The 25030-nt window shown below is 41.9% G+C and overlaps 1 protein-coding gene across 4 annotated transcripts; it reads left to right on the top strand.

Moving 5' to 3' along the window:
* Positions 1–3790: 3790 nt before the first annotated feature.
* LOC115156328 (CD276 antigen) lies at positions 3791–25030 on the top strand. Of its 4 annotated transcripts, none has more exons than XM_029703813.1 (6): positions 3791–3900; positions 4812–4870; positions 22107–22415; positions 22562–22879; positions 23504–23637; positions 23888–25030. In XM_029703813.1, exons 1-6 carry the CDS (start codon positions 3887–3889, stop codon positions 23954–23956), a joined length of 903 nt encoding a protein of 300 aa, XP_029559673.1. In that variant the 5' UTR covers positions 3791–3886; the 3' UTR covers positions 23957–25030. The 4 variants fall into 4 exon arrangements, with proteins under 4 accessions (XP_029559673.1, XP_029559672.1, XP_029559671.1 ...); XM_029703812.1 differs by having other exon boundaries at positions 3792–3900; positions 23885–25030; XM_029703811.1 differs by having other exon boundaries at positions 3792–3900; positions 23882–25030.

Here is a 25030-nt window from a genome sequence, read left to right as displayed (position 1 = left end):
GAACCGTTCTTGTGCTGACCGTGCTTCCAGAGGCTATTTGGAACTCATTAGTGAGTGCTGCAACCAGCACTCAGCAGTCCCTTTCTGTGAGCTTGTGTGGCCTACCACTTTGCGGCTGAGCCATTGTTGCTCCTAGAGGTTTCCACTTCACAATAACAGCATTTACAGTTGACCGGGGCAGCTCTAGCAGGGCAGGATACAGTATACAGTATATACATATGAGATGAGTAATGCGAGATATGTAACATTCTTAAAATGGCGTTATTAAAGTGACTAGTGTTCCATATATTAAAGTGGCCAATGATATCAAGTCTGTAAGTAGGCAGCCGCCTCTCTGTGCTAGTGTTGGCTGTTTAACAGTCTGATGGCCTTGAGATAGAAGCTGTTTTTCAATCTCTCGGTCCCAGCTTTGATGCACCTGTACTGACCTCGCCTTCTGGATGGAAGCGGGGTGAACAGGCAGTGGCTCGGGTGGTTGTTGTCCTTGATGATCTTTTTGGCCTTCCTGTGATATCGGGTGTTGTAGGTGTCCTGGAGGGTAGGTAGTTTGCCCCCGGTGATGCGTTGTGCAGACTGCACCACCATCTGGAGAGCCCTGCGGTTGTGGGCAGTACAGTTGCCATACCAGGCGGTGATACAGCCCGACAGGATGCTCTCAATTGTACACCTGTAAAAGTTAGTGAGGGTTTTCGATGACAAGACCAATGTTTTCAGCCTCCTGAGGTTTTCAGCCTCCACACTGTCTGTGGGGTTGGACCATTTCAGTTTGTCTGTGATATGTAAACGGAGGAACTTAAAACTTTCCACCTTCTCCACTGCTGTCCCGTCGATGTGGATAGGAGGGTGCTCACTTTGCTGTTTCCTGAAATCCACGATCATCTCTTTTGTTTTGTTGACATTGAGTGAGTGTCACGTCTGCTCCTGCTCTTCCCCCCTGGCGCTCGAGGCCGCCAGGCTGCCCTGCATCACGCACTCCTGCCATCATCAATTACGCACACCTGACTTCCCTCGTCATGCACATCAGCGATATTGGATTCACCTGGACTCACTCATCTCCTGTTTATTACCTCCCTTATATTTGTCAGTTCCCCTGCTCTGTTCCCTGCTGATGCATGAATGGTTTTTATCTTTGTTACCCTTGTGCTGATGCTGTTCCTGTCTCGTTCCATGTCCGTTCCTTATTAAATGTTTGACTCCCCGTACCTGCTTCGTCTCTCCAGCGTCAACTCATGTGACAGAATGCATCAGCCAACATACGAAGCATCGGGGAGTACTGGCGTTCCGGTTGGTGGTGATGTCGGCTCTGGGCCGCCGTCGATGGAACCCGGGGGAGCCTAGCCAGCTCGTCGGGCTTCCACGCCCTAGCTGGCTTGAAAGGTTTCCTTGCCCCGGTTGGCTCGGAAGGCGCCCATCCCACGTCGGGCCTCAGCCGGATCGTCAGGTCTTGTTCGCCCAGCTGGCCCAGGAGTTGTTTTTGTTTTGTTTTGTTGGTGACATCGGGGTGGATTTTGCCGCCGATGGAACCAGGGTCGCCTAAGCCAGCCCATCGGGCTTTCACACCCTGGCTGGCTCGAGAGGTTTCCTTGCCTCGATTGGCTCGGCAGGTTTCCATCCCACGTCATGCTCCACCGGATCATTGGGCTCCCTTGTTGCAGGGGGATCAACAGGCGTCCTTACTTCTGCCGGATTGTTGGGCTCCCATGCCCCAACCGGCTTGCCCAGCGCCCGTGTCTCGGCCGGTTCGCCCAGGTGGGACACCGCTAGGGGTAATGTCACATCTGCTCCTGCTCTTCCCCCCTGGCGCTCGAGGGCGCCAGGCTGCCCTGCCTCACGCACTCCTGCCATCATCAATTACGCACACCTGCCTTCTCTCGTCATGCGCATCAGCGATATTGGATTCACCTGGACTCAGTCATCACCTGTTTATTACCTCCTCTATATTTGTCAGTTTCCCTGCTCTGTTCCCTGCTGATGCATTAATTGTTTTTGTCTTTGTTACCCTTGTGCTGATGCTGTTCCTGTCTTGTTCCATGTCCGTTCCTTATTAAATGTTTGACTACCCGTACCTGCTTCGTCTCTCCAGCGTCAATTCATGACCGCCGCCGAAGGCTCCGGGCTGCAGACCGCCGCCGAAGGCCCCGGGCTGAGAGGCGTCGCCGGAGGCCCGGGCTGAGAGGCAATCGCCGGGGCTGAGGGGCGTCGCCAGAGGCAATCGCCGGGGCTGAGGGGCGTCGCCAGAGGCAATCGCCGGGGCTGAGGGGCGTCGCCGGAGGCAATCGCCGGGGCTGAGGGGCGTCGCCGGAGGCAATCGCCGGGGCTGAGGGGCGTCGCCGGAGGCAATCGCCGGGGCTGAGGGGCGTCGCCGGAGGCAATCGCCGGGGCTGAGGGGCGTCGCCGGAGGCCCCGGGCTGAGGAGCGTTGCCGGAGGCTCTGGGCTGGAGACCTTCGCTGCAGGCTCCGTGCCATGGATCATCACTGGAGGCTTTGTGCCATGGATCATTGCTGGAAGCTCCGGGCCATGGGTTATCACTGGAGGCTTCGTGCTCATATTTATTTTATTTATGATAACACTTCAACAAAACGACAGTCAACAGTTCCGTCAGGTACGTATACAAAACGGAAAACAACTACCCACAAACCCCAAAGGAAAACAGGCTGCCTAAGTATGGCTTCCAATCAGGGACAACGAAAGACACCTGCCTCTGATTGGAAACCATACCCGGCCAAAACCTGGAAAACAAAACATAGAAATAGAATACTAGAAAACCCCACATATAAACAGAAAACCCAAAACCACCCAACACAACCACCTGTCACGCCCTGATCGCTCTACTATGGCAAATGACCTCTTACAAGGGTCAGGACGTGACAATATGTAACTCTGCGCTGTTGTTTTTGTCGCACTATTTTGCTTTATCTTGGCGAGGTCGCAGTTGTAAATGACAACTTGTTCTCAACTGGCCTACATGGTTAAATTAAGATGAAAAAAATTCAATAATAAAAAAAACTCCTCTCTGTAGGCTGTCTCGTCATTGTTGGTAAAATCAACCCTACCACTGTTGTGTCGTCTGCAAACTTGATGATTGAGTTGGAGGCGTGCATGGCCACGCAGTCGTGGGTGAACAGGGAGTACAGGAGGGGTCTGAGAATGCACCACAATCATATCAACTTCATTAGGTCTAATTACATTTTATTTGTAAATTCTTTGAACTTTAAATACAAATATTGCATTTTTACACTGTCCCAAGCAATTGGTCCATAATCCCGAGATTTGGTTCTTGGTTGAGGCACTGATGACCTCTCTGCGTAAAAGGCAGATCTACTCCTCTCTGGTGGCAGGTGCTGTAATGCCACAGTTAATTTATGCCTGTGCAAATAATTACTGTACTAATTTATTAGGCTCATTATGAGAAGAAGACAATGGTGTTGGTGTGGTCATTGAAGCTGATGTAGGCTATTCCACAGTTTTACCAGTCGATCGGGCCTATGCCTAGGGTTCATAACGTTACTTTCGGAGCAAATTCATTCAAACAAACATTTTGCTACATCCGCATGCAAGTGACCAATACGATTTGATTTGAAATCGGAAATCCCAATAATCCCATTGCCTTGAACTCAGGCTCGCACGAGTGTTAACTGTCCGGTGAACATACATTTCGCTTTCCCACCTGTGACGGTGCAAGTCAATATTATCTAGGCTACTTTCATGCTGCTGTCGCAATCTTTCTTTGCGGAAGCTTGACGTCAATGTGTATATATATATATATATATATATATATATATATATATATAAATATATAAAAAGTAACCGACACTCGTGATTTATACTTTCCACGTGTGTAGTTCAACTGGGATACACACACAACTTTGATCTCGTCTGGAGAAAATGGAAACATACAGGTAAATTTAATATTGATAATTTTATGCAACATACTTTGTGATCCGTAGTCAGAAAATGAAAGTGAATGCCATTTCGTCTGTGTGGGAAGAAATGAAATTACGCTATGATTGTGTTTCAACCGATACCGGGCACAACACGACCTCAGATGAAGTAAAAACTACAACGTATCGAAATTTGAAGAAAAACACATCGGAGTTTAACGTAAATTATCGAAAAACGCGTAAACGTTAAATAAAAATAACATATTTTTAAAGAAATTATAAAAATGGATTGACAACCATGTTTGTAAGCTTTTAAGTTATATCAAACTCCAACTATGTATATTTTCCATTGATGAAGACATGGACGTCTCATGGTATGCTGGGTACATTTTGAGCACCATTCTCCTGAATGCCAAAAGTCACTTTCTGACCACTTCTTCCATGGGAAAACATGTATGGAAAGTTTTGTTTTCAATCAAAAAGGGATGCTGTCACAAAGTGATGGAATTCCAATAGATTTACCCATAAATACAACTATTTGAAGTCCATGAAATAGATTTTAATACATTTATTGAAATATATTGCAAATGTCAAATGGATTAGAAGTTGCAATAGGTAGCATCAGGCTATATTAAACCATTATTAACTACACAGTGTATGGATTGTAGACTGGTGGGCGGTGAACTGACACATCAGTCAAGAATGTGATTAGACAGACCGCTGAACGAATGGGGTCGCATTGCTTGGATTGGACAATGTCTTCTTTATACATTTATGTTCAAAACAATATTGTGAAAATAAAGCAATCCATTATCAGTCAATATCAACCCACCACCTGTCCTGTAATGCAATCTGTGATTTAATTAGCTATGGTCCTTCACATTCTGATCAGCAAGCCCCCTGACATATTTATACATTTTCTCCTGCAGAACACACTTTGTCATGTGGACTCTCCTGGGATTAGCAGCAGTTTTCATCTCTGCCTCAGGTAAATTATTCTCATGGCCTCAGTAGACGGCATAGACGTAGTCAAACTTTAGGAGGGGTGATGGACAGCAGTAAATCACAATTGCTTGTAGAGTTATGGACAAACTGTTTCATGTTGTAACATCCTCATTCTCTGGATTTTCAAGTGAGACATGGCTCTGAGGTGAAGGTCATTATTTCTGGTTTCACATCCTCTTTTATGTGTCCTTGTTCTGAGAGTCCTTTAGACCTTTTTTCACACACACACACACACGCGCATGTACACACACATGCACGTACACACACATGCTCATGTACACACACATGCACGTATACACACACACACTTTATATCTCAATGAAGACTGTTTATCTACTCCTCCTCATATGTGTGCGTGGAGAGAGATAGGAAACACGTTATTAGGAAGTGAGAATTTGGCAGATGAATAGGATGTGTGACCGTGATGAGTGCAATGTCCAGCATTTTATGAGAGCGAGAGAGTTAGTGTCAGTATCATTTGGCATGGGGATGAAGTAACTTGCCATATCAACATGGAATATTCTGATTTTAATGTGTCACTAGATACCCTCCTCATCTGAGCCAAAAAATATGGATTATTCCATGAATTCTATTCAAGTCAAAAAGTCTCATTATTGCTGTCTTGCTGCATTGTCAGTTTCAGGGCAGTAGGAGACTTGAGTTGAGTCCAAGATCAACTCTAAAATGTGCTAAACTGTCCCTGTTGAAGAGCTATATGGGAATCAGCAAGCCAGTAGCATTCGGGCAAACCCATGGAAAACATAACTATTCCTTAGATATCTGTAGACGATTTATGATCCGGAGATGATAGAAGTCAACCTAACTGTCTGGCTGTCTCTTATCTATAGTTGCATAACTATTAGTGATATAGGATATACTGTGTTTAGTGTTCTTGGGCAGCTATGATGTTCAGGAAGTCAAATTTGAATTCCTATCCAGGCTGGTCTGTTTTGTAGATTGATAGAGCTATTGTAATATGGTCTTTTTTTGCTATGGCATCATTTTTATGTCATGAAATCAAATACACTAATACTACACCTTCTATATTTCTTTGATTAAGTAATTCTACCTTTTCAGAACATATCGGTTGTTCATTGTTAGAAGCCGTTCCTTTGTGACCTGCATAAACACGATAAGCGTTAATAACTGGCTCTACATTTGAAATCCACAACAGATCTGGCAACAATTTAATTTACTTCCGCTTCAAATAGCTCCCCTGGGAGTGTTGCTCCACTTTCAAATTACTCTGTTTACTTAATACAATCTCTTATGGGCTATTGAATTTGAAGAACTGTTTGTTACTTTGTATGTGTTGAAAGTAATAATCTATCATCATTTCTAATCTCTCAAAACATGAGATGTCAAAGATTATCCCAAACACCACCAACTATTGTATGTCCAAATGAATGCAAAAGATTTGCACATGCCCCCATGATGACCTCTAATCCTTTTCAGTCTAAGGAGAAGGCTAATGCTAGCCAGACACTGCTACATATAACAAATGGGCACTTACAATCTGTCTGTGGCATTGAACAACAGCCCAAGGCTGAGTGTGTTATTCCACTGACACAACATTCCTCACATTTTTTACTTAACCTTAGTCCCACTTTCTACATCCACCTGCTGGGATAAACTTATCCTGGGCAGAAATCAAGAGGTTAGAGAGGCTGTGTTTGCGTAGATGGGAGTGTTGGTTTGTTCAGGTGAAAAGGGCAGAAATAGTCTCATGAATGGACAACTGGGATGTTAATTAGAAGTCGACTGTAACGACCATCGCAATGAGGGGACCAAGATGCAGCGTGGCACGTGTTCATGATTATTTATTTAAATCAGAACACTTAAACAAAATAATAAACAATGGAAACGAAAGCGCACAGTTCTGTCAGGTAAAACAGAAAACAACTACCCACAAAACACAGGTGGGAAAAGGCTGCCTAAGTATGGCTCCCAATCAGAGACAACGATAGACAGCTGCCTCTGATTGGAAACCATACCTGGCCAAAACATAGAAATAAAATACATAGAATGCCTACCCCATATCACACCCTGACCTAACTAAACAGAGAAAAACGTCTCTTTCAGGTCAGGGCGTGACATCGACTGATTAATCGGAATGGCTGATTAATTAGGGCCGATTTCAAGTTTTCATAACAATCGGAAATAGGCATTTTTGGACATCAATTGTGGCCTTTTTTTAAATACATTTTTTAAAGTATATTTTTTTTTAACCTTTATTTAACTAGGCAAGTCAGTTAAGAACAAATTCTTATTTTCAATGACTGCCTAGGAACGGTGGGTTAACTGCCTTGTTCAGGGGCAGAACAACAGATTTTTACCTTGTCAGCTCGGGGATTCAATCTTGCAACCTTCCGGTTACTAGTGACTACCTGTTACCTTGGCTTCTTGCTGCTTTCGCGTAAGTTGCTAGTTAGCATTAAACTTATCTTATAAAAACAATCAATCTTAACATAATCACTAGTTAACTACACATGGTTGATGATATTAATAGTTTATCTAGCGTGTCCTGCGTTGCATATAATCGATGCGGTGCCTGTTAATTTATCATCTAATCACAGCCTACTTCTCCAAACGGTTGATGATTTAACAAACGCATTCGCGAACAAAGTACTGTCGTTGCTCCAATGTGTACCTAACCATAAACATCAATGCCTTTCTTTAAAATCAATACACAAGTATATATTTTTAAACCTGCATATATAGTTAATATTTTCTGCTAACATGAATGTCTTTTAACTAGGGAAATCGTGTCACTTGCGTTCAGTGTAAGCAGAGTCAGGGTATATGCAGCAGTTTGGGCCGCCTGGCTCGTTGCCAACTGTGTGAAGACCATTTATTCCTAACAAAGACCATAATTAATTTGCCAGAATTGTACATAATTATTACATAACATTGAAGGTTGTACAATGTAACAGCAATATTTAGACTTAGGGATGCCACCTGTTAAATAAGATACGGAACGGTTCTGTATTTTACATGAAGAATAAACGTTTTGTTTTCAAAATGATAGTTTCCGGATTTGACCATATCAATGACCTAAGGCTCGTATTTCTATGTGTAATTATGTTATAATTAAGTCTATGATTTGATATTTGATAGAACAGTCTGACTGAGCGGTGGTAGGCAGCAGCAGGCTCGTAAGCATTCATTCAAACAGTACTTTAGTGCGTTTGCCAGCAGCTCTTCGCAATGCTTCAAGCATTGAGCTGTTTATGGCTTCAAGCCTATGAACTCCCGAGATTAAGCTGGTGTAACCGATGTGAAATGGCTAGCTAGTTAGCGGGGTGCGCGCTAATAGCGTTTCAATCGGTGACGGCACTCGCTCTGAGATCTTGAAGTAGTTGTTCCCCTTGCTCTGCAAGGGCCGCCGCTTTTGTGGAGCGATGGGTAACGATGCTTCGAGGGTGGCTGTTGTCGATGTGTTCCTGGTTCGAGCCCAGGTAGGGGCGAGGAGAGGGATGGAAGCTATACTGTTAAACTGGCAATACTAAAGTGCCTATAAGAACATCCAATAGTCAAAGGTATATGAAATACAAATGGTATAGAGAGGAATAGTCCTATAATAACTACAACCTAAAACATATCACCAGGGAATATTGAAGACTCATGTTAAAAGGAACCACCAGCTTTCATATGTTCTCATGTTCTGAGCAAGGAACTTAAACGTTAGCTTTTTTACATGGCACATATTGCACTTTTACTTTAAACCAAATTGAACATGTTTCATTATTTATTTGAGGCTAAATAGATTTTATTGATGTATTATATTAAGTTAAAATAAGGGTTCATTCAGTATTATTGTAATCATTATTACAAATAAAAATATATATATATTTATTAAATCGGCCGATTAATCGCTATCGGCTTTTTTGGTCCTCCAATTATCGGTATCGGTGTTGAAAAATCATAATCAGTCGACCTCTAATGTTAATGTATAGACACTGTGTGTGACACACACATACAGGAGGAGGAATAGAAAGGAGAACTGAAGATGTGTGGGTGTGACAGAGGCAACAACAACTACAGTTAAGATTCTGCTTGAATAACAGTCTTTATTGAGATATAAAAAGAGAAGTGCGTATGTAATATTTAGTATATTTTCAAGTGAGACATGACTCTGAGGTGACAGTCATTGTTTTTGGTTTCAATTTGTCCTTGTTCTCAAGGTCCTTTAGTAATTTCTTTCCGCATGCACTCATTATACTTAATAACACTTCAATCAATTGTGATTAACTGAAATATATACCCTCTTCTATTCTGTGGCCCTGACCTAAAATTAAGTTATCTGGCCCTATTATGACAAATAATTTCCTGAATGAATTTAGTTATTCTTTATAGTAGCTTTACTCAGACCATGACCTTGCGGTCCTATAGTGTGAAGTACTGACCTTCAGAGGTACACATAGGAACTTTCATGGTACTGGTCGGTACCTGTTAGGATACATGTGTGGATAATCTAGTATAATGGAACATTTTCTACCCAATATATACAGTTGAAGTCGGAAGTTTACATACACTTAGGTTGGCGTCATTAAAACTCGTTTTTCAACCACTCCACAAATTTCTTGTTAACAAACTATAGTTTTGGCAAGTCATTTAGGACATCTACTTTGTGCATGACATAAGTCATTTTCCCAACAATTGTTTACAGACATATTATTTCACTTATAATTCACTGTATCACAATTCCAGTGGGTCAGAAGTTTACATACACCAAGTTGACTGTCATTATGTCATGGCTTTAGAAGCTTCTGATAGGTTAATTGACATCATTTGAGTCAATTGGAGGTGTATCTGTGGATGTATTTCAAGGCCTACCTTCAAACTCAGTGCCTCTTTGCTTGACATCATGGGAAAATCATAAGAAATCAGCCAAGACCTCAGAAAAAATTGTAGACCTCCACAAGTCTGGTTCATCCTTGGGAGCAATTTACAAACGCCTGAAGATACCACGTTCATCTGTACAAACAAGAGTACGCAAGTATAAACACAATGGCACCATGCAGCTGTCATACCGCTCAGGAAGGAGATGCGTTCTGTCTCCTAGAGATGAACGTACCTTGGTGCGAAAAGTGCAAATCAATCCCAGAACAACAGCAAAGGACATTGTGAAGATGCTTGAGGAAACAGGTACAAAAGTATCTATATCCACAGTAAAACGAGTCCTATATCAACATAACCTGAAAGGACGCTCAGCAAGGAAGAAACCACTGCTCCAAAACCGCCATAAAAAAGCCAGACTGCGGTTTCCAACTTCACATGGGTACAAAGATCATATTTTTTGGAGAAATGTCCTCTGGGCTGATGAAACAAAAATAGAACTGTTTGGCCATAATAACCATCATTTTGTTTGGAGGAAACAGGGGGAGGCTTGCAAGTCAAAGAACACCATCCCAACCTTGAAGCACAGGGTTGGCAGCATAATGTTGTGGGGGTGCTTTGCTGCAGGAGGGACTGGTGCACTTCACAAAATAGATGGCATCACGAGGGAGGAAAATTATGTGGATATTGTGAAGCAACATCTCAAGACATCAGTCAGGAAGTTAAAGCTTGGTCGCAAATGGGTCTTCCAAATGGACAATGACCCCAAGCATGCTTCCAAAGTTGTGGCAAAATGGCTTAAGGACAACCATGTCAAAGTATTGGAGTGGCCATCACAAAGCCCTGACCTCAATCCTATAGAAAATGTGTGGGCAGAACTGAAAAAGCATGTGCGAGCAAGGAGGCATAGAAACCTGACTCAATTACACCAGCTCTGTCAGGAGGAATTGGCCGAAATTCACCCAACTTATTGTGGGAAGCTTGTGGAAGGCTACCCAAAACGTTTGACCGAAGTTAAACAATTTAAATGCAATGCTACTAAATACTAAGTGAGTGTACGTAAACTTCTGACCCACTGGGCATGTGATGAAAGAAATAAAAGCTGAAATAAATCATTCTCTACTATTACTCTGACATTTCACATTCTTAAAATAAAGTGGTGATCCTAACTGACCTAAGACCGGGAATTTTTACTAGGATTAAATGTCAGGAATTGTGAAAAACTGAGTTTAAATGTATTTGGCTAAGGTGTATGTAAACTTCTGACTTCAACTGTATATACAGTACCAGTCAAAAGTTTGGACACCTACTCATTCCAGGGTTTTTATTTATTTGTATTCTACATTGTAGAATAATAGTGAAGACATCAAAACTATGAAAGAACCAAAAAAGTGCAAAACAAATCTAAATATATTTTAGATTCTTGAAGGCAAAAGGAAACCGCACACTGCTCTTGATAGTATCACTGATCTTTAATAAGCTTTGCGTATCGACCTCACGGCCATCGTCAGAGCTTCACTGTGGGAACCACATGTGGAGATCATCCGTTCACCTACTCTGCGTCTCACAAAGACACAGCGGTTAGAACCAAAAATCTCACATTTGGACTCATCAGACCAAAGGGCAGATTTTCACAGGTCTAATGTCTATTGCTTGTGCTTTTCATGGCCCAAGCAAGTCTCTTCTTATTATTGGTTTTCTTTAGTAGTCTTTTTATTTAGCAGCAAATCGACCATGAAGGCCTGGTTCACACAGTCTCCTCTGAACAGTTGATGTTGAGATGTGTCTGTTACTCGAACTCTGAAGCATTTATTTGGGCTGCAATCTGAGGTGCAGTTAACTCTAATGAACTTATCCTCTGCAGCAGAGGTAACTCTGGGTCTTCCTTTCTTGTGGCGGTCCTCATGAGAGCCAGTTTCATCATAGTGCTTGATGGTTTTTTGCGACTACACTTGAAGAAACTCTCAAAGTTCTTGAAATTTTCCAGATTGACTGACCTTCATGTCTTAAAACCTGTCTGGGCTAGGGGGCAGTATTTTCACAGCCGGAATGAAAAACCTACCCAATTTAAACAGGTTACCACTCTGGCCCAGAAACTAGAATATGCATATTATGCACTCTGAAGTTTCTACTGTTTGAATGGTGTCTGTGAGTATAACAGAACTCATATGGCAGGCAAAAACCTGAGAAAAAGTCAACCAGGAAGTGGAGGATCTGAGAATTGTAGTTCTTCTTTCTAGTCCCTTTCGAAACTACAGTATCCGTGGGGTTACGTTGCACTTCCTAAGGCTTCCATTGGCTGTCTAAAGCCTTCAGAAAATGGTTTGAGCATTCTCCTGTCACTGGGCAGATAATAGGAGCTCAGTTTCTGAGTGGACCGCCTGACAACAAAGGGATTGGATATGCGCGGTCACGCGAGCGAGCCTTTCCTTCTTTTTCTTCTTGAATGAATATGCTATTGTCCAGTTGGAATATTATCGCAATTTTACGTAAAAAATATCATAAAGATTGATTTTAAACAGCGTTTGACATGCTTCTACAGTGCCTTGCGAAAGTATTCGGCCCCCTTGAACTTTTCGACCTTTTGCCACATTTCAGGCTTCAAACATAAAGATATAAAAGTGTAATTTTTTGTGAAGAATCAACAACAAGTGGGACACAATCATGAAGTGGAACGAAAATTATTGGATATTTCAAACTTTTTTAACAAATAAAAAACATGTTTGGTGTGTCTCCCAGGTGGCTAGTGGCAAACTTTAAACGACACTTTTTATGGATATCTTTAAGAAATGGCTTTCTTCTTGCCACTCTTCCATAAAGGCCAGATTTGTGCAGTATACGACTGATTGTTGTCCTATGGACAGAGTCTCCCACCTCAGCTGTAGATCTCTGCAGTTCATCCAGAGTGATCATGGGCCTCTTGGCTGCATCTCTGATCAGTCTTCTCCTTGTATGAGCTGAAAGTTTAGAGGGACGGCCGGGTCTTCGTAGATTTGCAGTGGTCTGATACTCCTTCCATTTCAATATTATCGCTTGCACAGTGCTCCTTGGGATGTTTAAAGCTTGGGAAATCTTTTTGTATCCAAATCCGGCTTTAAACTTCTCCACAACAGTATCTCGGACCTGCCTGGTGTGTTCCTTGTTCTTCATGATGCTCTCTGCGCTTTAAACGGACCTCTGAGACTATCACAGAGCAGGTGCATTTATACAGAGACTTGATTACACACAGGTGGATTCTATTTATCATCATTAGTCATTTAGGTCAACATTGGTTCAATCAGAGATCCTCACTGAACTTCTGGAGAGAGTTTGCTGCACTGAAAGTAAAGGGGCTGAATAATTTTGCACGGCAAATTTTTCAGTTTTTTTATTTGTTAAAAAAGTTTGAAATATCCAATAAATTTCGTTCCACTTCATAATTGTGTCCCACTTGTTGTTGATTCTTCACAAAAAATTACAGTTTTATATCTTTATGTTTGAAGCCTGAAATGTGGCAAAAGGTCGAAAAGTTCAAGGGGGCCGAATACTTTCGCAAGGCACTGTAAGTACGGTAATGGAACATTTTGACTTTTCGTTTCTGGTTCTGCGCTCGCGCGTTATGCCTTTGAATAAGTGATCTGTACGCACGAACAAAATGGACGTATTTGTACATAAATATGGATTATTTCGAACAAAAACAACATTTCTTGTGGAAGTAGCAGTCCTAGGAGTGCATTCTGACGAAGAGAATATTTCTAATACTAATTCTGAGTTTAGGTTGCCCCGAACTTGGCAGGTGTCTGAATAGCTCGCTGTGATGGCTGAGCTATGTACTCAGAATATTGAAAAATGTGCTTTCTCCGTAAAGCTATTTTAAAATCTGACAAAGCGGTTGCATCCAGGAGTAGTCTATCTATAATTCTTTAAATAATTGTTATATGTTTTGTCAACGTTTATGATAAGTATTTGTGTAAATGGATGTGCACATTCACCGGAGGTTTTGGGGGGAATACATTTTCTGAACATCACACGCCAATGTAAAATGCTGTTTTTGGATATGAATATGAACTTTATCGAACAAAACATACAAGTGTAACATAATGTCCTAGGAGTGTCATCTGATGAAGATCGTCAAAGGTTAGTGCTTCATTTAGCTGTGTTTTGGGTTTTATTGACACATGTCCTTGCTTGGAAAATGGCTGTGTGGTTATTTTTGTCAGTGTACTCTCCTAACATAATCTAATGTTTTGCTTTCGCTGTAAAGCCTTTTTGAAATCAGACAATGTGGTTACATCAAGGAGAAGTGTATCTTTAATATGTTGTAAAATAGTTGTATGTTTGAGAAAGTTGAATTATGACATTTTGTTGTTTTTGAATTTGCCGCCCTGATATTTCACTGGCTGTGTCCTGCAGGTGGACGCTAGCGTCCCACGTAGCCCATAGAAGTTAACCTGTCTGGGATAGGGGGCAGTATTTTCACGGCCAGATAAAAAACGTACCCAATTTAATCTGGTTACTACTCTTGCCCAGAAACTAGAATATGCATATAATTAGTAGATTTGGATAGAAACCACTCTAAAGTTTCTAAAACTGTTTGAATGGTGTCTGTGAGTATAACAGAACTCATATGGCAGGCAGAGACCTGAGAAGATTCCATGCAGGAAGTGGCCTGTCTGACAATTTGTAGTCCTTCTGTTGCATCTCTATCGAAATTACAGCATCTGTGCTGTTACGTGACACTTTCTAAGGCTTCCATTGGCTCTCTAAAGCCTTCAGAAAGCGGAATGACGCATCTCCTGTCTCTGGGCAAAGTACAGCAGCAGAGTTTGTAAGTGGTCTGCCTGGGGACAGTGAGACTAGAGATGCGCATTCACGAGACCTCACCATTTTTTTATTTTCCTCTTTGAATGAATACAACGTTGTCCGGTTGGAATACTATCGCTATTTTACGAGAAAAATAGTATAAAAATTGAATTTAAAAAGCGTTTGACATGCTTCTAAGTACGGTAATGGAATATTTGGAAATTTCTTCTCACGAAATGCGCTCGGGCGTTACCCTTCGGATAGTGACCTGAACGCACGAACAAAACGGAGGTATTTGGATATAACTATGGATTATTTGGAACCAAACAACATTTGTTGTTGAAGTAGAAGTCCTGGGAGTGCATTCTGACGAAGAACAGCAAAGGTAATCCAATTTTTCTAATAGTAATTCTGAGTTTAGGTTGCCCCAAACTTGGTGGGTGTCAAATTAGCTAGCCGTGATGGCTGAGCTATGTACTCAGAATATTGCAAAATGTGCTTTCGCCGAAAAGCTATTTTAAAATCTGACATAGCATTTGCATAAAGGAGTTCTGTATCGATAATTCTTAAAATAATTGTTATGTATTTTGTCAGCGTTTATCATGAGTAATTTAGTAAATTCACCGGAAGTTTTTGGTGGGTATGCTAGTTCTGAACATCACATGCTAATGTAAAAAGCTGTTTTTTTATATAAATATAAACTTGATTGAACAAAACATGCATGTATTGTATAACATAATGTCCTAGGAGTGTCATCTGATGAAGATCATCAAAGGTTATTGCTGCATTTAGCTGTGGTTTGGGTTTTTGTGACATATATGCTTGCTTTGAAAATGGCTGTGTGATTATTTTTGGCAGGGTACTCTCCTGACACAATCTAATCTTTTGCTTTAGCTGTAAAGCCTTTTTGAAATCGGACAATGTGGTTGGATTAACGAGAGTCTTATCTTTCAAATGGTGTAAAATAGTCATATGTTTGAGAAATTGAAGTTATAGCATTTTTGAGGTATTTGTATTTCGCGCCACGCGATTCCACTGGCTGTTGAATAGAGTGGGACGCTAACGTCCCACCTAGCCCATAGAAGTTAAAGTAATGATGGACTGTCGTTTCTCTTTTTGCTTATTTGAGCTGTTCTTCCCATAATATGAACTTGGTATTTGACCAAATAGGGCTATCTTCTGTATACTACCCCGACCTTATCACAACACAACTGATTGGCTCAAACGAATTAAGAAGGAAATAAATTCCACAAATTAACTTTTAAGACACACCTGTTAATTGAAATGCATTCCAGGTGACTACCTCATGAAGCTGGTTGAGAGAATGCCAAGAGTGTGCAAAGCTGTCATCAAGGGAAAGGGTGGCTACTTTGAAGAATCTCAAATATAAAATATATTTTGATTGTTTAACACTTTTTTGGTTACTACATGATTCCGTATGTGTTATTTAGAAAATAGTAAAATATTTATAAAAACTCTTGAATGAGTAGGTGTGTCCAAACTTTTGACTGGGACAGTATATATTAAATAGAAAGCTGCGTTCGTAACCATGTGGGAGATGGGATTTTACCAGTTGTGAAGTTGTAAATACCAGTTAGATGCATTCACGCACTATGAAATTATTGGGAAATGGCAATTGGCTAATGGCCAACAAGCTGCGTCAACCATAAACTAAAAGTACAGCGTTCATGCTTGTAAACAAATTATATTGAAAAACACATATTAACAAATTGCTTTTTATAAATAATATTTTGTTACATTTAGCTGCCGAAAATGGTGTTATTGAGGTAATTTCCTTGCTAGTCAAAGTCAGTGGCCAGCATGGAGGAGATGTTGGAGCTCAGGGATGATCGACTTGATTCCCACTAGTAATTACCAGTTGGATCGCTGTTCAAGTGTATTTTTCCCAGTCATATGTGTATATTCCCACTTGCAACTTGGTTACAGATGCAATATTAGGTACTGTCATTGCTGCACTTTGAAATGTAGGTGGGGTAATGTGCTGGCGGACCTTATTAGGATATTTGGGGGCATGGTCTAAAATATGTTGTATTTGTGCCAGCCATCAGTGGAAATGTTGTACCAGTTTGTGGTTTTATTGATGACGGTCTATCACCTTTTTTGACATTGTCAGTTTTGCAGTCTTTCTAAGAACTTGTGACATTCAAGAGATGCACAGTTAAGAGGATACTGTGCATTTTCCAGTAGCTAATGGCAGCTGGTTTATAAGAGGTTAATGTTTAAATCTGCAATATGTAACTTTTTGGGCGACTTGACCAAATTCACATTGAAATGTGAGTTATGGATCTGTCATTGCCATTGAAAGCAAGTCTAAGACGCAGGAGATCTGTTCTATGCACACTATTTCTAAGCTTCTTGTGCGCAAATTTTGTTTTTGCGTCTTTTACTTTCGTTTTTGTATGCAAGCTTCAAACAGCTGAAAATACAATATTTTTTGGTAATGGAAAATATATTTCACAGTGGTTTAGATGGTACAATGATTATCTACGCTATACTTGCTTTTTTGTCAAATTGAAATTAGGTGAACTATTAGAATTTTAGAAACCATGAAATGGCGACGCATCTTTCATTTTCTATTTTTTACTTTCAACTAGTTACAAGTGGGTTATAATACAATTCACAGTAACTTACTGTAACTAATCCATCACACTCACTGACATGATGGTCTGGTAGGGAATGGAGTATTACAATTACATGGTGACTAGCTATAAATGAAATATTGTATGCAAATTTGGTATACACGTGAAAAGGGAGAGACTCTTCATCAAAGAACTTTAGAATTGATGGAATGGGCTTCTTCACTACATCCACCATGTGGGTCAGTCTGTGTGCACAATAACACCCTAGATAGGCACCCTGCTTCAAAGATTCACACCCAACACAATCCAATCTGATATCTTCACGAGGCGCAGAGCACCCTCCTTCTGTTTCATAGATACACAAAAAAACTAAATAAACCCACCTCTCGTTACTCTCACCGACGCCACCTTATCCAACTCATCCACAATTTTCGTAGTTTCAATTTTCAGACTTCAAATGGATCTCCCAGGTAACAACATCGAGCCAAAACCCTTTCTCCAACCAAAAATGAATTAGAAGGCTTGGATATACTAGATTCCACAGCTCCGCACCTAGTCTGGTATTGGAAACCTGGTTGGTGCTGGATCTGCAGAGGGGAGGAAGGACAACCCGAGGAGCGGACAGACCCACAAGGAAGACCTGGAGATCAATGGTGGCACTCCTCTGTGGTCTTCCTGCTCTGAGTGAAAGTTATATCTTTGGTCCCTCCTCCGAGCCTGTTCTGGTGCTGGAACTGGGACTGGTGTTGGATATGCAGATGGGGGAGGAGGACAACCTGAGGAGCAAGCCGATACACTTGGAAGCCCAGGACCCGGAAGTCAGTGATGGTACTCCCCTGTGGCCTGCCCGCTCCGGGCTTAGGTCTAGATCTTTGGTCTTTCCTCTGCACCTCTTCTGGTGTGGTGATGAATGGTTTCTGGTTCTGGTCTGGTTCTGTGAGAGGGATAGGTGTAGTGGGAGGAAGGGGGAGAGAGATGGTGGGGGAGAGAGATGACGGGTGAGGGTATGTCCATTGGCCTGGTGACAGGTGGGGGCCGTTTGTGAGACATCTTGGGTGGTGGGTTGGGCGGTGCCTGTGTTAAGGTCTGGTTCTGGGTCTTCGTTGTTGTTGTTGTTGTCTGGTGGAGGGGGTGGGGTTGGTGGCGTTGGCCATTGCCCTGCCGGCCTAGGAATTGGTGTAGGTTATGAAGAAGTGCCCCCCTGTCCCACACAGGTTGCAGGGTCGTGTGGAAGTGCAGTCCGAGGTGGGATGGTCCCCTTCACAGATTCTGCAGATAATGGCTGAGCAGTTGGTTCTGGTCTGGGTGTTGTCTGGTCTGGTCGTTGGTCTGCTATTGTCCTGCAGGAGGAGGAAGGACAAACCTCAGAGCAAGCGGACAACTGGAAGCCCATAGGTCAATGGAGGCTCTCCCCTGTGGTCTGCTCGCTCCAGGTGTAGGTTGGTGTCTCTGGTTCTGGTGGTAATACAGGCTGATTTGCTCCAGGTGGTTGGCAATTGGCTGGTCCTGGTATGGTCGGTGGTGGCCTGAGGAGGGCAAAAATAAATAAATAAATAAATAAATAAATAAAGGCAGGGGAAGAGGGCTGCAGGCCAAGGGTAGCAGGAGTAAGGCTCGCCTCTGCAAGTACTCTACTCACCTCAAGGCCTGCTTTCCGTCATCTCCTCCTCAGGCAGCTAGTCTGGTGCTGGTTCTGGATGCTGAGGGGGGTCTGGGGTGGGCCATGGACTTGGGAGGTGTCAAACGAGGTGCTCTACTTGCGATGGCATAACACTTACTGTAAGCTGCTATAACACTTCCACTGACAGTTGGCACAAATACACATATTTGACTACACCCCAAATATGCTTATGAGCCCCACCAGTACATTGCCCACTCCTATCAAAGTACAGTGATGATCGTACCTTATATTCAAAATATTGGGTAGAAAAATGTCCCATTATACCTACAAGGTACCAAACTGTACAATGCAAGTTCATATGTGCACCTGTGAAATGTATCTTTGACCTTTTTGTACCCCAGGTAACAACACTGTAGTGTACCCTAACCATACCCTTGTTTTTGGTGTGTTAATATATACTGAACGAACATGCAACAATTTCAAAGATTTTACTGAGTTACAGTTAATTTCAATTATAGTCAATTGAAATAAGATCATTAGACCCTTATCTATGGATTGCACATGACTGGGAATACAGATATGCATCTGTTGGTCACAGATGCCATTCAAAAAAGGTAGGGGTGTGGATCAGAAAATCAGTCAGTATCTGGTGTGACTACCATTTGCCTCATGCAGCACGACACATCTCCTTCGCATAGAGTTGATCAGGCTGTTGATTGTGGTCTGTGGAATGTTGTTCCACTCCTTTTTCAATGGCTGTGCGAATTTGCTGGATGTTTGTGGGAACTGGAAAACGCTGTTGTACACGTTGATCCAGAGCATCCGGTTGTGAGGCCGGTTGGACGTACTGCCAAATTCTCTAAAATAACTTTGGAGGCGGCTTATGGTAGAGAAATTAACATTCAATTCTCTGGCAACAGCTCAGGTGGATATTCCGGCTGTCAGCATGCCAGTTGCATGCTCCCTCAACTTGAGACATCTGTGGCATTGTGTTGTGTGACAAAACTGCACATTTTAGAAAGGCCTTTTATTGTCCCCAGCACAAGGTGCACCTGTGTAATGATCATGTAGTTTAATCAGCTTCTTGATATGACACACCTGTCAAGTGGATGGAGTATCTTGGCAAATGAAAAATGCTCACTAACAGGGATGTAAACAAATGTGTGCCCAAAATTTGAGAGAAATATACTTCTTGTGCCTATGACAAATGTCTGGGCTCTTTTATTTTAGCTCATGAAACATGGGACCAACACTTTACATGTTGCGTTTCTATTTTTGTTCTGTGTATGTTCCAAGCAATTAGTATGAACCAATGCATTCCCAACCAAGGGGGTTGTATACTCTACGTAAGGGCTCTTCAAACCTGTTCCTAGAGATCTACCCTCCTGTAGGTGTTCACTCCAACCCCAATTATAACTGACATGATTTAGTTCATCAACCAGCTAATTATTAGAATCAGGATGGTAGCTCTGCAGGAACAGGGTTGGAGAGCCCTGCTCTATGTCAAGTGTCCTTGAGCACTGCTAGTTTTAGGATGTTACGCTGGTGTTGATAATTTGACAATTTTTTGCAAATTTTAACAAAGTTCAGATATGCATTCTTGTCAACAAGTGTGTGGCCATATCTCTTTCACACTCACATATCTGGTGGTGTAGCTGCACTGTAGACTGCACATGTTAGGTTGCTAGCGACCAAGAGGTTATGAGTTAAAATCACATTTGTGGTCAGTACAAGATTTTACCACAATTGAAATCAGAATACAGCAGCATACTGTCAATTGTCGAAATGACCCCTTCAGGTTGTTGTATATATTTACTTTGTTTTTACTACAATGTTAGGCAATGTGCAAACATCTATTCTTGACCATCTCCATTAGGTTATGTTCACAAGACCTGGTGGCTCAGCAGGAAATGCACCAAACTTGCTGTAAAACTACAACATTTTCGCAACACCCCTTGCAAAGGGGACTGGTAGAATGTTCTGCACGCAAGAACAAGAATGTCCCCCGGCCAAAAAGTGTCCCACAATGGGATTCGATAAACTATTAGCGGCCGTTGCGATATCAGGTGGTAATGTCTTCATGGCGCGCGCACACAAAAATTTCCAAGACTGTGTCCCTCTACTAAAACTGATATTTCTTATTCGTTTTTGAAGTTACAAACCTTGAACATAGACTGCTGACACCTTGTGGAAGCCATAGGAATAGCATCCAGGGAGCTAATTTTCAATATGACCTTTCTCGTGCGTTTCTAAGAGGATGGTCTCTCTCACATTAAAAAAAATCCAGTTGGTTTCTCTTTGGATTTTCTCCTACCTTATCTATTGTGTTATGTTCTCCTACATTATTTAAACATTTCTACAAACTTCAAAGTGTTTTATTTCCAATGGTACCAATTATATGCATATCCTGGCTTCAGGGCCTGAGCTACAGGCAGTTTACTTTGGGCACGTCATTCAGACAGGAAGTAGAGAAAAAAGGGGCCTAGCCCTAAGCTTAACGTCACCCTTTATTGTGAATTTCTCTGAATGTGGCACCTCTTGTCGATCAGTGGGGCCTTCATAGTACTTCACCTGGTTGGAAAGATAAAAGACAATCTCCTCGAGGGATGCCATTGAAGTGCAAGCTACATACAAACAGAAAGCTACAATAACAGTTACAGTTAACTAAATAAAACTGTCTGGCTAGCTAGCTACTGTAGCTGGCTAGCTGACTAGGCAGGCTGAGGTAAGTAAGTACAGTAGCTAGCAACGTCAATCTAAAAACAGCTTAAATTATTTCATCATATTTCAAAATATTTTCTTATATAAAGACAAATATATGGTAAGGAAAGAGTGTTCTCTTTCCAGCCTTTTCGGTCTTCTGAAGCAGCAGGTTGTCACCATTAAAAACACCGTCCTTCCTTCGCGACCGCTACGAGGTAAAATAGAGCCAAGCATCCAGCATAGCAACGGATGCTTTGGTTCATTACGTAATCCAGTCAGAATTTTGCAAGTTCTAGCAACATAAGCTAGAACTCATCAAATGCCATTGTGACGGGGCGGGGGGGGGCACTATTTGGCATGACAGGCCCCCAAAAGTCTAGGGCCGTCTCTGACTGCATGTGTTGGTACAGATGTGGGTATGCAGACCCGTGAGCCCCTTATGAGTTCAGATTTTGTGGCTCCCACCCCCATAAAAGTTGCCCATCGCTGCTTAAGAGTCTGGCTCTTCTCGTTTCCTATATTCCTCGGTACCAAGGGGAGTTTTTCTAAGCCACTGTTGCCATTTTCCAACATTTTTTCTTATCTTACAGACAAGTACAACTTGACAAAAACTATTCGAAATTAACTTTGAGAAATTGAACCTACTCAAAAAGGCCTTTTTTTTTGTCTTCTAGCCCTCTCAGGTGTGAAAGGAATTGTGAAACAGAAGGTCCTCCTGCATTGCCCCTGCGTAAATAGAAATGTGAGAAAGAAGGTTATCTGGCAGCTAGAAGAGCATACCACCGTGCTCAGTCATGATGGAAGTGATAACCACACAACCATGGGGAAGGGATATGAAAACAGGGTCAGTCTCTTTCTAAATGAAGAGAAGGACAATTGTTCGCTGCTCCTCTCAGGTATCACTGTGGCAGACAATGGGACGTACAAATGCTTCTTTACAGCCAACGCTTTTGTCTACGAAAAAGTCATTCTACATGTGGCTGGTAAGTCATTTGGTTTGTTTGTTTGTTCATTCAGTCATTCAGCCATCGGTTGATTTCATTGTTTACTTCCCTTCCTTTCTTTTCTACTTAAAAAATTACTCAATTTCAGGCATGCTGTTGTTGATTATCTCCTCTCTCCTCTTCAGCGAGCTACAGTGTCTGTATGGACCTCGTCTCAGACCAGGCTTTGGTGTGTTCCAGAGGGGGAGAGGGGTCGGGGGTGTACCAGTGTAAAGCCTCTGGGGGCTATCCAGAGGGCCAGATTCACTGGGAGCTGGAAGGACATCCTCTGGTGAACCCCTCCAGGAGGGATGTGACCCACCTGGACTACTTTACAGGACTCTACAGCCTGACCAGCAACCTGACCATCGAGCTGAGTGAGGGTGAAAAACTGCAGTGTGTGGTGGAGAACACAGCCTTGGCCTCCAACCTCACCTCCAACTCCAGCTGCAATCAAAAGCCTAGTGAGTACAGGAGACTAGTGATACCAGTAGATCTACTAACCAGTAGCAGTATATCATGGTAGTCAGGGTCCGGATTTTCACCACCAGGGTGAATACATTGCATAATTTTGATTTGGTTCTCGGCTTGTACAAAAAGTCCTAAAACATCTGCATGGGAATACATGAGAATGAAAAGCTAGGAGTGGGTGCTTGAGGGTAGGGGAAAGCTAGGGAAAGCCCAGGCATAAAAACACAACAGGGAAAAACCTTAACTCTGCTAGAGTGAAACTACAGAGAAACAACAGTATTATCTCTGTTAGCGTTACCAATGAGTAGAGAACAGTGTTTCCTCTGACTGAACATAGATGTTTGGATAAAAAATGAAGGAGCTGGAATCCACAGTGATGTGTTGAAGAGTAAGTCAACAAAGAAAGTTACACTGCTGTGTCATGTTGGGAGGAACTGTGAGTTTTTGTTGGAAAGCCTTCTCACCACAGGTCAAGTTACACCAAGAGGTCTGACTTTTCAAGTTCTTTCTCTGACAGCTTTTTGGCTTCACCTTTTCTTATCTAAAACATGTTTTTGGAGTGTGTCATAGTTTATATTCACTATTCATATGTTTTCTGTTTTCTCTCTCCTTTCCAGTGTCCATGGAAAGTAGCGGTCATTATAAAGTAGAGGTTGCAGCACTTGTGGCTGTCAGCCTGATTGGGATGTTTATTGTGGGAGTCCTGCTGGTGTTCTTACTAACTAGATTTTGCCGACATGAAAGGTCAACGGTGAGCCCTTCCCCTCGTTATTTGCCAGGATTTCTGACTAAGTGTTTAATGCTGTTTGGATCTAGGAAAAAAACTGTGTCTGGTAACAAACCAGAGAGCAAAGTTAAATAGTTAATCCATTGTGTTTGAGTTAGAAATAAAACATACTAATAAAATTGTTCTTAAATAGTGATTGAATAGTTGTGAATTGAACAAACATTTCAGACTTTGTGTGTGAGAAATGTTTTTTGTTTTTCCCTTGAAGAAGCAGAGAGACACAGAGAGGCAGGAAAGCGGCGTGACCCGGTCGTTTAATGTGTATGAAGATGACTCTGCCTGAATGTGTGAAGCGTCTCCCCCCTCTGATGCAACAATCTCTCTTCAACTGACAGAAAACAAAATGGAGGGATGATGATAAGAGGAACTGCAACTTAAAATAAGGCCTGTGTTCAATGTAGAACTTGGAGCAACATTGAGCAATGTGTTGTGCCGTCATGTCTGAACTGTTCTTTCGGTGTTATGCAACGAGGCAAACGGCACCTGAAAGTGGTTAATCATGGTTTTCCCTAGTTCGGTGACACTGAACTGAACCCTGAGTTACGAATATGATGACGAGAGCAGAGTACAAAATGTGGCCATGGAGACAAGTTTTAGGAACTAAAAGAGAAGAGAAGAACAGCATGATGGGAGAAATGACTGGTCAATGGACCGAACGTGAGCTAGACTCAGTGAACAGGGAGCCTGTGTATTGCAATTGTAGAGTTTACTCACTTCTTAAAGTACAGGTGCTTTCATATTTCTAAGAAGAGTAGCAGAATCAAACCAGACTACTGTAGTTATACAGCTGATACATAACTGTGAACAGCCATCGTTAAAACTTTTGTCTTTATGCATTTTGTATACTGCATGTTCCTGGTGTTGGTCTAATGTAGATCTGTCTGGTCTAAGCAAGATATTCCTCTGTAAATGTCAAACTGGTATGGGGGAACCCCTACTGTGCTATTAAAACCCCTTCTAATGTCACTAGTCACATTTAGAAGGAAGCTGCAGTAGGAAGTGACTACTTTGCTGAACCATTTGAATCATGCTGAGGATTCAAACAATTTGGTTTTAAGTTAGACCAAATGATTAGTTTTCATGTAAATAGTCAATGATGTTATTTTACTTATAATTGTGAATTTAATTATCTGAATGTGTGAAGAATTGGATATGAGAATTGTGTTAATTGCTTATTGTTATGTAGCTTGCTGTGAACTAAGATACCATGTCATGGGATGACTAATGTCAAGGATTATTCAATTTACAAATGTTAAGCAAATTATCTGGTTACTCCAGTTTAGAGTTCTTCACAGGTCCACCCGAATACTCCAGACCTGACTTGGGACCGGGTCCAAAATTAAAACTTTTCATTCTG

This window comes from Salmo trutta, chromosome 20 (genome assembly GCF_901001165.1).
Source record: "Salmo trutta chromosome 20, fSalTru1.1, whole genome shotgun sequence".
Lineage (NCBI taxonomy): Eukaryota > Metazoa > Chordata > Actinopteri > Salmoniformes > Salmonidae > Salmo > Salmo trutta.
This window is presented reverse-complemented; position numbering and strand designations above follow the sequence as displayed.